The 16,146-nt window shown below is 46.4% G+C and overlaps 1 protein-coding gene across 4 annotated transcripts in view; it reads left to right on the plus strand.

The window, feature by feature from the left end:
• The window catches only part of sema5a (sema domain, seven thrombospondin repeats (type 1 and type 1-like), transmembrane domain (TM) and short cytoplasmic domain, (semaphorin) 5A), a 178,095-nt gene that overhangs the window by 135,389 nt on the left and 26,560 nt on the right, over window positions 1–16,146 (plus strand). For all 4 annotated transcript variants that reach the window (XR_014278853.1, XM_082546503.1, XM_082546501.1 and 1 more), the window contains exon 16: window positions 4,891–5,116. Coding sequence is in view for 3 of the 4 variants with exons in the window: in XM_082546503.1 (XP_082402629.1) it covers window positions 4,891–5,116 (226 nt within the window). In the remaining variant the exon portion in view is untranslated. The remainder of the gene's footprint in view (window positions 1–4,890; window positions 5,117–16,146) is intronic.

A 16,146-nucleotide genomic window follows, 5' to 3' on the forward strand; every position in this document is an offset into this window, starting at 1 on the left:
AGGAAAATTGATAAAATAAATGACAAATTTTGTATTGTTCGATACATATGCGTACCGAACCGAAAGCACTGTATCGAACGGTTCAATATCGATACGAATATCGTTGCACCCCTAATATATATATATATATATAAAAACCACTAGCTGTAAGATATGTAAACTTCAGCTGTAGTTGTTGTAGATTCCTTTAGAGACCTTGAATGAGGTTTAGCTTTAAACCCAGTAATTATCTCCTTAGCCCACTGCACTGATACTAATCCCCAGAGTATAGGGAGAAACGCTTACCAGACAAGCCTCATTAAATATTTACTGTGTTTGGCCACCATCAACCACTCTCACAACAAACACCCACAGACTGTTTGCCTTTCCTCCGTCCCCCCCAACCCCCCATTCATGCCATGTGTTGCATTTGTGTCGCCGTAGGCGATGGCGAGAAGCTGACGTGGACTTTTTTTCTTCCTTCCCTTTTGTTATTGGCTGATAATCACAGATTGTGGGCTGGTCTGTGATGCGTGACAATGTTAAATATTAATGTCTGAAGATGATTACTGCACTGGATGGAGAGAGGCGGGAAGTGCGGTGGAGGTGACACCCTCATTCATCACCGGGCCCTAACAGAATCTAAATCCTCGCTGTGTTTTTAACCTTGGTACCCTGGGGAAGTGAGACAGAGGGAGCGAGAGGAAGCAGGAGATAGAAACAGTGGTGCATAGGGAGAGGAGAAGGAGATGAAACAGATACAGAAGGAAAAAAATAAGAAACAGAGCGAGAGAGAGAGAGAGAGGGGGACAGATGTGTCACAAAGCGAGTTATAAGCTGTGTGAGAAGAACGCAGGGGGGTGGAGTTGGGGGAATATAAAGATAGATGGATGGATGCAAAGTAAGACCATGACAGCGGATAAAAAAGGAAGTGAGATGGTGAAAAATATGCCTGCATACTGTATAATGTATAGAGCTCTTCTCCTCAGCTGACCTGTCAGCGTATCCTATGTGACAGGCTGACGGATGTGCAGAAAGGAACTCTTATCTTATTTTGTCAAGGTCTGGCAGTCAGTCAAGTCCTATTCAGCATAAATAAACAAGCAGCGAGGAAAATGGCAGCCATCTCACCTTCTCTTCTACAGTGTCATTTTCCTCAGACGTATCTCTCCCTCCGCCTTCTTACTCTTTAGCTGGGAACAAAACGGGGCCGGACTTCCTATTACCCATCTATTATCATATTGAATCTTATCACCAAATATAGCACCACAGAATAAGAGTATTTCTTTTCCAGCCAGCTGTCCAAGTTGGCTGAGGAGAGTGCTGGATATATATATATGTGTGTGTGTGTGTATGTGTGTGTGTGTGTGTGTGTGTATATATATATATATATATATATATATATATATATACACATATACATATATATATATATATATATATATATATATACACACACTCAACAAAAATATAAACGCAACACCTTTGTTACTGCTCCCATTCCCCATGGGATGGACGTAGAGACCTAAAATTCATTCCAGATACACAATATAACCATCCCTCCCAAACAGTGGTCACAAATCAGTCCAAATGTGTGGTAGTGGGCACATCTGCCATATTGAGATAATCCATCCCACCTCACAGGTGTGCCACATCAGGATGCTGATCTGACATCATGAGTAGTGCACAGGTGTACCTCAGACTGCCCACAACAAAAGGCCACCCTGGAATGTGCAGTTTTGTCTCACAGCAAAATGCCACAGATGCCACAAGCAATGAGGGAGCGTGCAATTGGCATGCTGACAGCAGGAATGTCAACCAGATCTGTCGCCCGTGCATTGAATGTTCATTTCTCAACCATAAGCCGTCTCCACAGGCGTTTCAGAGAATATGGCAGCACATCCAACCGGCCTCACAACCGCAGACCTCGTGTAACCACACCAGCCCAGGACCTCCACATCCAGCAGGTTCACCTCCAAGATCGTCTGAGACCAGCCACCCAGACAGCTGCTGGAACAATTGGTTTGCACAACCAAACAATTTCTGCACAAACTGTCAGAAACCGTCTCAGGGACGCTCAACTGCATGCCCGTCGTCCTCATCGGGGTCTTGACCTGACTCCAGCTCGTCGCCGTAACAGACTTGTGTGGGCAAATGCTCACATTCGATGGCGTCTGGCACGTTGGAGAGGTGTGCGCTTCACGGATGAATCATGGTTCACATTGTTCAGGGCAGATGGCAGCTGAGAATGTCCCAGTTCTTGCATGGCCAGCATACTCACCGGACATGTCACCCATTGAGCATGTTCGGGATGTGCTTGACCGGCGTATACGACAGCGTGTACCAGTTCCCATGAATATCCAACAACCTCGCACAGCCATTGAAGTGGAGTGGACCAACATTCCACAGGCCACAATTGACAATCTGATAGACTCCATGCGACGATGTGTTGCACTGCATGAGGCAAATGGTGGTCACACCAGATACTGACCGGTTCTGGGTCCCCAGACCCCCAATAGCGCAAAAAACTGCACATTCCAGGGTGGCCTTTTGTTGTGGGCAGTCTGAGGTACACCTGTGCACTACTCATGATGTCAGATCAGCATCCTGATGTGGCACACCTGTGAGGTGGGATGGATTATCTCAATATAGCAGATGTGCCCACTACCACACATTTGGACTGATTTGTGACCACTGTTTGGGAGGGATGGTTATATTGTGTATCTGGAATGAATTTTAGGTCTCTACGTCCATCCCATGGGGAATGGGAGCAAAAACAAAAGTGTTGCGTTTATATTTTTGTTGAGTGTATATACACACACATATGGCACTCCTGAGTAGGTCCCACATATCATATTGTTATGGCTTTAATGGCGTGTTATTCATTTTTACCGCCTGGCTTTCAAAGTCAAATGCAGATTGGAGGAAGAGTTGCCATTATTACTGTATTCTTCGCCTCTTTCTGTGTCAGCCTCTTGCTGTCCTTGGCTTCAGCGCTCCTTCTCTCCATCTTTTCCCTGTGGTTATAGATTAAATTTGATCAACAATGACCTTTTCTGCTTGGATTGTTTGCCTCTTTCCATGTTCGGCAAGTGGTCTAATGGGAGCATATCCATAGCCAGTGCGTGCAGGCATAATGGCACGCTATATTAGAGCCAGGCAAACCAGGCCTGGTTGGTTTGTAAAGGGTATTTTTGGGAATGAGTGGCACTCGTTCTGGTAACATGCCGTACTGTAAACCTGCCAGAACCAGAATCAAGAGGCTTTCAAGGATGAGCGATGATGAAAGCCGTTGGTTTTTTTTCTCACCCCTTTATAGTTTGTTTAATTTCACATGAGCGACTGCTGAGGGTTTCAGAAGGCATTGTCCGGGTCATTATTATGTTTGGAAAACACAACAGAAGGTTTTTGTCGGAGCCTGTTGTGCTAATTATCGCCTCGGTCATTTGTGATTAGGGCTGAACGATTATGGAAAATAATCTAATTGCGATTTTTTTGCCCCAATATTGCGATTGCGATGCGATATGCGATTATTTTTTAAGGTCTTTGTCTTCTGTATTATTAAACAAAGACAAGCAATACATCATATAGTATGGCCAATACTATATTACATTAATTTTAAACTGTTCTTTCCTGGAAGACAGACCTCTGTTATGATGACATGAGGTGATGCATGAATTGATGACTGACATTTTTATTTAACTTCTTCAATCACAACAGTATATTTGAACATACACAATAGTTTATTTTTAGCTTACAAACATCTGAGCATAAAGTGCTGACAAGGAACCCTGGTGTAAACATTAAAATGAAAGTCAGTACAATGTGCAGATTGCAGAAATATACATAAAAAAAATCAGTGGCTTTACCACACTCAGTTTTTCGACATCTGTGAACTACTAGACAGTCATTCAATTAAAAAATAATATTAAATAAATAAAACTAATAAATAAAAAATACACACATCTTACTGATCTCTGCAGTCAGTAACATTACACATAAAGTGCAAACATAATAGCAATTGTATAAACACACACACAAACACGCCTTTAAAGTTTAAAGGCGTGAAATTGGACGGTCTAGTTCTGATTAGCGTCACCGCTGTCTCGGTGGAGTTTAATAAACTCGGCCGTCTGCTTCTTGCTATCTAAAATATAACCAGACACTGGTGTAAATTCTCGACTGTCTCATACTTCTGTTTAATAAGTTTTCTGTTTGACGTTTAGTCAGCTGTGTGAAAACCAAGGAGGAACCCACCCGGGGGATTAATAAAGTTTTATTTTATCTAATCTAATAACTTTAATCTCAGCCAAACCGATTTACTCACGAACAAACAAAACACTGAAAAAAGCCCAACAATAACATTTTTAGGTTGTCTAAGTGACTTATATATTACGTTTAACCCGAGCAGCGAAACTCCGCGGTGATCTGAAAATGATGTGCCGGGAGTTGTGCCGTTCTCGGCCGCATCAGTAACCCTCGAGCTCCCGGCTAGCTGTCGAGCTGGTGGGTAGCAGACGCCTCTGAAAACGTCGAAGCACTTTTGCAAATATGGGATATCTTGATAAACCGAGCAGATATTTGATGTTTACACAACTACTTTCTCGCCTGAAAATATGTTAAAAGTTTATTTTGTGACCCAGAAAGATTAGTATGAGTAATTTTAAAACTTAGTAGCGGCCGCCATTGCTGGAAACTGGAGTTTGGCTGGGCCGCGCTATGAATTCTGGGATATGGTAGTAATTTGGACAGCCTTATAATCGCAGTATAATCGCAGCCTTTGCGGTTAGAAAATTGCACTTGATCATGTCGCGATATTATCGCAAATGCGATATATCGTTCAGCCCTATTTGTGATTCTCTCTCGTGAAATAAAACTGTGGGTTAAAATGCAGTGTTTCTGTGCCTGCAGGAGTACCAGTCTTGCAACACTCTGCCATGTCCCGACCTTAAAAAGACCACACCCTGGACCCCGTGGACGCCTGTCAACATCTCCGACAACGGCGGCCACTATGAGCAGCGTTTCCGCTACACTTGCAAAGCTCGCATCCCAGACCCGAGCCTGCTAGAAGTGGGCAGACAGAGGATCGAGATGCGCTACTGTTCCAGCGACGGATCCACTGGCTGCTCCACTGATGGTGAGTGCATAAGAGGGAAGAGACTTATGGTCTCTTTCCAGCTCTCTCAGCCTCTGGATGTTCCTGTTTTCCTGCTCCAACTGTCCTTCTGCAGCTGCGGGTTATTGTCCTCCTCGCTTCAAGTCAGTCCTTCTTTCTGTTTGGCTGTTGCTCTTTCTCTTCCTTTCTCGATGTCCTGGAAAAGTTATAGGAGCCCTATCTCGGTCAACTCTCGTGTTTACCATCCCGTCCTCCTCGCCTTTATCAGACATCAAGGCGTCAGATGTACTAATGAACTTCCAATCCAAAGCGATCAGCAGTTTACGACTAATTTCATCCACCACGCTCACATGCACAGAAACGCAAACAGACACACATGCACACAAGTTCATTTACAGCCTCACAAAGAAGCAGCAAACTGCGGCTCTTTATCCGTAATTCCAGCTATTCCCATTTGCTTAAGTCGCTGCACCACACGGTCTCAGTCAGCCACACCCCTGGCGAATTAAACGCTGTAAATGTTTGTACAAGCAGCCTGCTAATTGACGAGTTGTTTATGTTGTCCAAGAGAAGTATTCGTGTTAGAGAGGAGACATGCAGGATGGCATCGCACCACAGCAAAGCGATTCAGATACAGATGCAGCAGTTAAAGTTTGTTTATGGTGCCGCTCTCTGCCTCAGAGGGGAAAAAGCTGTTTTTAAAGGGCTTCAGGCGGCCTCCCATCACGCTGGGTTCATCTGCGTCTCTGGGTGGTCTGTTGCTACCACCAATCACACGCCACACGCTGCGATAATCACTGAGGTTAGCCTTTTTGATCTCACCACCTCTTCCTTATTTCTGATTATTAATATCCGTCTTTCTTCCAGGCGCTAACAGTGGTACAAGTTGTTCTCCTCACACTTTGAAGCCAGCGCTTAAATGTTCCTGAAGGGTTTTAAATGAGCGCCGACAAGCACAGAGGAAAAACCTGACTGCAGACTCAAAGCTTTAAGAGGAGTGACAGCCACACATCTGAGACGTTAGAGAACAAAGGCTCGAGCTTTAATAGGTCTGTCTTGTTTCTGATTAGTGGGAGGAAGTAACCGACACAACGTGTTTCATTAGGGGTTGTCACCGGCAGCCCGACATCAGATTAGCTTCAGTGTTAATTACAACAATTGGAGAAAAAAAAAGCAAGGCAGTGATTTCAGCAGTCACTTTTGGCAAAGTGTTAGTCTGTGCAGGATGCAAGCCGACTATAGGATCCAAGCAGGCAGATGGTAATACACCATATGAGCTGAGTAGTACTAGCTGTAAAAATGTAGCTGTTTTTTTGTTTTGGGTGGTTTTTTTCGCAGATATACCATCATGAAAATGATGGTATATCTGCGGAAAGCTGCCATTAGCTCAGCTTGTTAAAGTGGAAACTTTGTAGCAAGCAGGTTGCGTTTAAACCATTATTTTGCAGGGGAGGTTAGGATATCTGTGCTAATAGAGACAGACTTCATTATACGTACTGTGGCAAAGATTATCAACAGCCATGATTAGTTGTGAGGCTGTTGCACTTTACACTTCGCTTTAACTAGATAAGTAATTAACATCACTGCAGGCAATGTTTCTAGTCTCCTCAAAGCATAGCCTTGTGAATAACAGGGTGGTTTAATATGGAATTGGTGAAATATGTGAAATGATTTTTTCTTTCTTTTTCATTTACTTTCTGCAAATGTTCTGTGAAGCAAATTTCCTTTCAACATCAGAACGGTTTAACTCAGATCTGTCTTTTTTCCCTCCTTTTTGAAAGAACTGAGTTACGCGTGTTTGAGCAAAAGGGAAAAAAGGTTTAAAAAAATACTTCAGTGTGCACTTTGAAACTTCTGTTTCAATTAGCTGCACTGAGTGAAGTGGAGATCTATTGAGGTGTGCGTGGCCCCTGTGTTCTCGTCCGCTCTGTCCCGTGTTGATTGTCCATCTCCGGTCTTCGGTATGATTCACTTCTCGGAGGAGTTTTAAGTCATAACTGTCGAAAAAGAGGACAGACTCCAGCGATCCACTTCTTCATTTCAGCCATTATCAAAGTTGCCATCCATCTGGAGAGCACTGGTGTGTGTATTTGTGGGTTTGCGTGGAGGCGGGTAATATGTGCGTTTGCCTTTTTCTTTTTCTTTTTCTTGGTGGGTGGATATGTGCACATTGTGAGTGTGTGTGTGTCTGTGTGTGCGTATGAGACACTTTCAATAAGCCCTCCTCCTCCTACTGTCCATCTCTCATGTGGTGCCAGATCCCCGGGGACAGCAGTTAACTTTTCTGACAGCAAGAGGCTATCATAAAGTAATTACTACCACAGCGCTGGTGTTTATTGATACTCAAAACTGGGGCAAAGGACAACGAGATCCCTCTGAGACAGCGGGACCCCGAAAAGAAATGGTGTGTCACTCAATAAAGATTTACTATTTGCATCAGGCAGCTTGCAATCGATTAGAGTTCAGCTCACATCACGCGCTTTACCTGTGAGAGCCAGTGTAAACAGATTGCTCTATGAAGAGTGGCGGGAAAGTTATTTGAGACGGTAATCAATTAGTGCATAGGCCACAATGTTGCTGTTAATCCTTAGCAGAGGACATGTTGAGACACTTAAGGTGAGATAGTTCATCCAAGTACTGTTTTTTCTTCTTTTAAACTGCGCTTTGTCTCCTAGAAATTAATGCAATTTAGTCCATGGGTGACATAATACTTCCTTTGAATAATTGAACACAATATTTGTAACAATATTTATAAAATAAAAAAAATTTATTATTGTTATCATATTGAATCGACCATGTGATAAATGTCTGCAATTGCAAAAGAAGTTTGTTTTTGTTTTTTTAAATAAGTTTTTCTCATACTCTGAGTCAGATATCTCCACTCCAGAGGAGTAAGTTTACTTTCCATTTTTATTCTTGTTTATATTTATCTGCATTTTGGAGTAGGGCTGCACGATTAATCGTTAGAAAATCGCGATCTCAATTCATACTTATGTGTGATCTCATTTCCAAATGATTTAAAATCCAACGATTTTAAAAAAAAAAAGACGATGACGATTGTACCACATTTTGATCCGGGACGTAATCTGCATGAAAACAAGCGCTCACTCTTCCTGCTCAACAAATGACAAGGGCGGAGCCTTATACCACGTGGTACAGAAGCTGGCTGCTAAAATTGGCAGGGAAAAAACAACGGAGAGCACGTCAGGGATGAGGAGAAAGTGACAGGAGAAAATCCATCCCGGTCAACCACCCAAACATCAATAACGGGAACCTTATACAGCACTTCCCTATACCCGTCGAACTCCCGCAGGCACAAAGAAATTACGGAGGCTATTACTTATCACCTGACCAAAGATATGGCTCCCATCAACACTGTGCAAAACGAGGGATTTAGGAAAATGATCAACACCCTAGACAAACGCTACACAGTGCCATCCTGCAATGATTTTTCTATTGTTGCACTACCTGCTCTATACACGCAGCGTCGAGCAACGGTGGAGACGAAATTTCAAGCAGTACAACATTTTGCGGCAAGGACAAAATGTGAGACATTTGTTGTTTTTATGTTCAGTCTCAACTGTTACGAAGTTGATGTGCAGTTAATGTCATGGTTTGCTGTGTGGCAGGCAGGAGAAGGACCCAAGATGCAGACTCACAGACACGGGGATAAACTCAAAAAACACAGCTTTATTGCTGGCCACGAGAAGTAATACAAAATAACCTAAAACTGGGAAAACTAAAGCATGAGCTGTACAAGGAACCGAACCACGGGGAGAATTACACACAACATGAGGGAGAACGCGACGCCGAACAGAGGGAGACTCAGACAGAAATACACAGAGGGTAAACGAGGAAAGTGGGCACACACGGGGAACACAGGTGACACTGATAATCATAACGAGACAGGGCGGGGTGAACTGAACATGACATGTACAGGCACAGAGGTTCAGACAGGAGGAGAGAGAGCACGGGGAAAACACAGACATAACGGGCTGGGGAAACATGAAACAACCACAAAGGGAGACGAGGGCTCATAAATACATAGAGGGCACACAGGGGGGAGAGAGAGCACGGGGAGAACTTAGACATAATGGGCAGGGGAAACATGGAATAAAACATAAGGAGAGACGAGGGCTCACAGATACACAGAGGGGCACACAGGGGGTAAAAGCCATGAAGGGAAAACACTTAGGGAACAACACAACAGGGCAACTCAGAAAACATGGCCTAAGCAAGGAACAAAATACAAAAATACAAGGAACTAAGAATACTGGGCCCACATGGCCCAGGACCATGACATCACCCGAAAAACAAAACAAAAACAGAAAACAACCCACCCAGGGCGGGAGGCGGGGGACCAGGACGGAGGGACCAGAACGGGAAACAAAACAAACAACAGAAAACACAGGAGCACATGACCATAGTCCAAATAAGGTTCAGGGGGCCGACCCAGAGCCCACAGGCACAAGAGTTCACGGGTCACACAGTCGGGGGGCCGACCAGGCGGGTGGCACAGGTGACAGAGCTGGTCCGGAGGCCGGCCGTGCGGAAGGCAGCGGCGGCGGCGAAGGAGACGACGGAGCAGTTCAGGGGGCCGACCGCGCCGAAGGCAGCGGCGAAGGAGACGACGGAGCAGTTCAGGGGGCCGACCGCACGGAAGGCAGCGGCGGCTCTCCAGTCTCAGGCGTGCTGGCCGTGGCCTGGTGGGCACAGGACCAGACGAGGCAGGACCAGACGGTGGCGATGCGGGGGCCGGACCCGGCGTCGCTGCAGAGGCTGGGGCCGGACCCGGCGAGGATAACGACGCGGATGAAGCTGGGCCAGACGAGGACGAAGACTCTGAGGCTGGGCCAGACGAGGACGAAGACTCGGAGGCTGGGCCAGACGAGGACGAAGACTCGGAGGCTGGAGCTGCAGCTGACGACTCGGAGGCTGGAGCTGCAGCTGACGACTCGGAGGCTGGAGCTGCAGCTGCCGACTCGGAGGCTGGAGCTGCAGCTGACGACTCGGAGGCTGGAGCTGCAGCTGACGAAGCACAGGCTGGAGCTGCAGCTGACGAAGCACAGGCTGGAGCTGGACCAGGAGGAGCAGAAGCAGAAGGTGGCTGGGTGGGCTCCTCGGGCCCTCCAGCTGACGTGACGCGAAGCGGTGGCGTCGCCGCAGGGTGCCAGATAGGCACACCTGGGAGTCCAACAGCAGACGCAGGACAAACAGTTATGAAGGCCCCTGGCTGGACTAGGAGCTGAGGAAACACAGGCTGCTGAGGCACAAACCCAGAGAGAGAGAGAGCAGGTAAAAAACAGTCCATAGGGCTTAACAGCTTAACACAAGAAACCATGAAGTGGACAGTGGTAGGGACCACCAGTTCTGAGCCAGCAATCATTAGGTTCCCAGAGTCTACATCAGTCCGAAGGGGCTCAGAGGTTACTAGCCCAGTCTGTGTAGTCCTAGGAGAGGTCAACATAAGCTGGTTGGACTCAACCGGTGGTAGTGTGCGGCTCAGAGGAGCTGGTTCGACCATACGGAAAACAAGGACCGCCACTCGATCCACAAAAACAAAGCTTAGATCACCAGGAGCTGACTCCTGGAAAAACAGTAAATACACAGATATGGACCTAACCATTGGCACCGTGGTAGCATGACTGTGGTGTGTTGGATGGACGTGTTTGTTGGAACCCGTACCCGCAGTGATCTGTGGCTGCAGAGTGTTAACCCTATTGAGTGGAGAGACAGATACAGGTGAAACGGTACGTGAACCATTAACTGAAGCAGGTGACGCTTCAGGCTGAGAGAGGGTGGTTATGACATTGTTCGGGGCCAAAACCCTATCTAGTGACGAGTTCATAGAGGCAGGAGAAAATGGTGTCACATAAATCCTGACCCCAGCTTCCATCTCCTGAGTGGTGGTTATGGTGCTGGAGCAAAACAGTTCAGAACCACCTGGTTTGTTATCTATGGGGAGACAGGAGACGTGTTGCGACATTACAGTGTCCTGGTCATCATGATCTGCTGTTATGTGTGCATCTTGGTAACATGCTAGGGGTTCATGACCAGTGTTCACAGTCTCTGGTTCGTGAAAAGCAAGTGTAGCTGGGCACACCGGAGCACTAGCTATGCTTTCGTTGCCTTCATTCAGTGACTGATGGAGGAGCAGGGCCGGCTCAGGAGGGAAGAGAGAAACCACAGGCAACTCAGATTTAGTTGGAACTGCAGACACGGAAAGAGACACCAAAGGAAACATCTTCCTACTGCTATTAAAACCAAAGGCGGTGGGAAACCTTGTCAGTCTGTGAATCGAGTCTGTGGTCCCTGCCGGGTTGAGTGAAGCGGGAGCGGAACTGTCTCTGGCCTGCGGCTCGGTGAACGGCTCATTGCTAGCCACCTCACCGGCTAAGTCCGTAGCCTCCTCACATGCCTTCTGCTCAGAGGTAACTTGGAGCGACTGGACAGTTTCACTCACTTCCGAGCGTCGGGCGATGCGGTGGCGACGCGAACGCCGTTTTCTTTTGGCCGTGGGCCCCGTAGACGTGGGAGATGGAGGCTCCTGAGGCGTCGCAGCGGCTGAGGAGGCGGTAGTTAGCGGAGTGGCAGGCGGAAGTCCCAGGCAACTCCGGGGGCCCCCAAGGGCTAGCCGTGTCCCGCGGAAAACCTCATCGTAGGGGGGAGCGAGCCATGGCTCCTCTCGTAGCTCTTCCTCCGGTTGCGCGCATACGGCGCGCTGCCGCTCCTCGAGGTCGGAATCCGCGCCCCCCACAGCCACCTCGTGTTGCTCAGTGGAGGGCAGAACGGGCCGTGGCGGTGCGCGACAGCGGCGGGAACGCCGTTTCCTCTTAGGGGCGGCCGTGGGCTCAGCCTGGCCTTCCGTGGCGACCGGCTCCTCGCCCTCAGACCACATCCGTGCCAGGCAGGAAGCAGGAGACGAGTAGCCCGATCGCGGCGGCGAGGGGGGGTGGTCGGTCTGTGGTGGGACAGCTGACGAGAGCTCCTCCTCGGTGATAAGCCAGGGCTTCCAACGGAGCTCGTCCTCCCGATACGCCCGTAACACCTGCTGCCGCTCCTCTTCGCCAAAGTCGCTGGCCTCTGGCATCTCCGTGCGCCACGTAGTGTAGACAGGCGGTGGCGGAGATGTAGAAGCCGATGAGAAGCGAACAGGCGGCGTAACGGTGGTGAGCCCCATGGTCCCGATCCTGACCGTTTCTGGTTCTTTCTGGGACAGCTGCCCCGGACGGATGCCCACGGCGGACACAAGAAAGTCCCGGATGTGGGGGCGCAGCGCGCCGAATAGCCACGGGAGCCCGGACACCATCCGCTGAAGACGGACGGCTACGGTCTCCCGGTATTCGCCTCGAGGTAGCGTCGCCCATTCCTCACAGTGGTATTCCACCGTGTAGACCAAGTCGTCCTGGAGGTCCGCGGAGGGGTTGTGAGCTGCTGGGTCCAGTTCGGGGTCGCGTTCTTCTGTCATGGTTTGCTGTGTGGCAGGCAGGAGAAGGACCCAAGATGCAGACTCACAGACACGGGGATAAACTCAAAAAACACAGCTTTATTGCTGGCCACGAGAAGTAATACAAAATAACCTAAAACTGGGAAAACTAAAGCATGAGCTGTACAAGGAACCGAACCACGGGGAGAATTACACACAACATGAGGGAGAACGCGACGCCGAACAGAGGGAGACTCAGACAGAAATACACAGAGGGTAAACGAGGAAAGTGGGCACACACGGGGAACACAGGTGACACTGATAATCATAACGAGACAGGGCGGGGTGAACTGAACATGACATGTACAGGCACAGAGGTTCAGACAGGAGGAGAGAGAGCACGGGGAAAACACAGACATAACGGGCTGGGGAAACATGAAACAACCACAAAGGGAGACGAGGGCTCATAAATACATAGAGGGCACACAGGGGGGAGAGAGAGCACGGGGAGAACTTAGACATAATGGGCAGGGGAAACATGGAATAAAACATAAGGAGAGACGAGGGCTCACAGATACACAGAGGGGCACACAGGGGGTAAAAGCCATGAAGGGAAAACACTTAGGGAACAACACAACAGGGCAACTCAGAAAACATGGCCTAAATAAGGAACGAAATACAAAAATACAAGGAACTAAGAATACTGGGCCCACATGGCCCAGGACCATGACAGTTAATAAGTGCAATAAATATTTATACTGGAAAAGAAAATTGTGAGAGAATCGTGATCTCAATTCTAAGCCAAAAAATCGTGATTCTCATTTTATGCAAAATCGTGCAGCCCTATTTTGGAGGGTGTTTATTTTTACAGAAGGGTTTTTTCATGTATCATTCAGTACCTGGTTTAGAGAATGTTTTTTTTTTCCTGGGGCCTTATTTTTTTATAAAAACAAAATTTGTTGTTTTTTTCCCCTGTGGCTGTCAATAGTATCAGAATTATGAAGTGGTAAAAAAAGAAAACCCTCTCGTAGCTCAGCTGAATGTAGTCAAAGCTAACAGCGGTTAGCTAGAAGCTTCTAGTTTGCAGCTTTTAATCAGAAACTACCTCCTGCAGCCAAGTGTCGTCTGAAAACGCAGTTTTATTTGTAAATTAAGAATTCACAAATATATTGGAGCCACTTTTGGACCCCTTTTTGCCTTCAAGCCTCTTTCAGCTGCTCCCTGATTCAAACGGGGTCACCACAGCAGATGGATCCAAAGGTTGATTTTGTGGGTTTTTATGCCAGATACCCTCCCTGACACAACTCTCCCAGGGATTTGTGTGTCCTCCCAGTCTCAAAGCAGTGATCTTTCATATATTAGGTGAATGTGTTAACCATTATACTATGGAGCTGCTCATCCTTTTGCTTTCAGAATTCTGCCATAACTCTCTGTGGGAAAAATAAAAAAAGATGCCAATCTCCCATCACGTCCCAAAGGTGCTCTAGGGGATTGAGATCTGGTGACTACGGAGGCTGAACTCACTGTCATGTTGAAGAAACCAGTTTGATTGGCTGATTACATACTTGCATTAAAAGGGCTCATGCCACCAAACAGTGCTGAGACCCATTCATAGAAAGAGCAAGCTGAAATCTGTCAGAAGTGTGAAATCTCCAAGGATGATGAGACGGATAACGTGCGTGGCAGCGTTCGGTCAGGACCATTTTGCAGTCTTTAACAGGATCAACCGTTAACGCCTGCTCGTGTTAACTGATGACCACAGATGTCAGTGCATTCATGCCATTTCGATGTGAAAAGGACTTAAGTCAACAAATTAGATTTCCAAACTGTTAAAGAATTAACATGTTGCTGTTACTGACTTAACAGCTTAAAACTGAATATAAATCCTTTTTAAAAAATGTATGTATCCACTTTTTCACACACTATATATAAACATTCTCTTTACACATATTTTTAAGTGAACTAACCTTTTCGTACTGCTAGGTATGTTCTTGTTTGGATATTCTCTTTTGAAGTCAGTGCATGAACATTTTCTCTCACTTGCCGCCTTGCTGTCACACTAATGTCACTTCCCTGCAATTTAATAAAAAGCCCACTTTTCCATGTTGTTTAAGATCTTCTCCGCCGCCCTCCTCCTGGGCACTGTGTTTGTACACTCGTGCATCACAGCCATCAGATATACCTGATTTGGATTATATTCAGACACATGGCAGATGTTATTGGCACACACCTGGAAGTGTTATCACGGACATACAGATAAGAAGAAATTAATCCCCTGTCAATACAGGGGGAATAAAACTGCTGCTGGAGCCAACCTAGCAGCTTCCTTCTGTCTTTGTTTCACTGTTGCCTCGTGATCGCTATCTGTCTTTATTACGAGAGACAAATTATGACTATATGATTTAACCAAGCATTTACAATGAGCTTTTATGTAACATACTGACTTGTTTCATATCAGTGATCGTAGCTTAATGATAGCGATGAGTTAATTACTTAAGATCTGTGGTGATTTAAAGACCTCTCTTGTCATGTACACCCATTTATTAGTCTCGTAGCTCTTGTAGTCATTTTCCTTCTTTTTCACATCTTACATGGCTGAATGAAAAGCCAAACATTTGATCAGTTGGATACATATAAGTGTTAAACATGAAGTTCTTTTTAATTTTTCAAAAGCAAAACATAAAATCTATAGATTTCCTCTCCTGTTCATACAGTATATCCTAATGTTTAGTGCATACACATACCTACACCCCTGCTTTTCATCTGCTTCTCTATGGATGGAAGCACACTGTAGAAGCCTTGCACAGTTGATGGTGTCACAGATATGCCCCCAAAACCTTTAGATACTGCTACAGTGCATGTCTCGTATTCCATTCCCAAATGGCATGTATGCACTTAAAAAATAATAACTTCATACCTCACAAATGACAACGCAGGAATTCTTAATTTTCCGAATCATTTGGTCCTTTTTTGCAGACATGAATTTTGCTTCCTGAAATGCTGTTTTGTCTGCTTGTGTGTCTGTTTGTTAAGCACTGTGCCAAAACTGCTTGGGGGAGAGGTGGGAAATTGGCAAAGGAAGAAAATTCAATGCAAATTCAAATCAAGGATGGCTTCCAGGATTGTTTTTTTCATAACAGCAGCTTGTGAACAACAACCACATCAGGCAACTGCTTGGGGCCACAGGCTGTTAGAGGGTCAGCGAGGGCTCACACACTTTACCCCACTCGCCCATGAGCTAGCAGAGGATTTGCAGTGGCATCTAAAGGAGCCCCAGTTAGAGGTGTGTTCAAAAAAACACCAGCTGTTTAATAATGTAAGCCTCCTCAGCTCTCTTTTTAATGTAACTTCAAATTTTTTAATGCGTGGAAACTATGTCTAGTAGTTTTCTTTTCTGCTCAGGTCCCCAAACTGTCGCAGGGCTAAAACACAGAGTGACAGACAACAGACTGCCTCGCATTCACAAACCTACAGTCAATTTAGCCCAACATGCATGTCTTCAGACTGCGAGAGGAGGCTGTAGTATCTGGAGAAGACCCACACAGACATATGGAAATAATGCAAATTCCACACAAAAAGGCCCCAGCCAGGTTTTGAGCCCAGGACCTTCCCGCTGCGAGGCAAA

Source organism: Aulonocara stuartgranti (assembly GCF_965226115.1).
Source record: "Aulonocara stuartgranti genome assembly, chromosome: 9".
NCBI lineage: Eukaryota > Metazoa > Chordata > Actinopteri > Cichliformes > Cichlidae > Aulonocara > Aulonocara stuartgranti.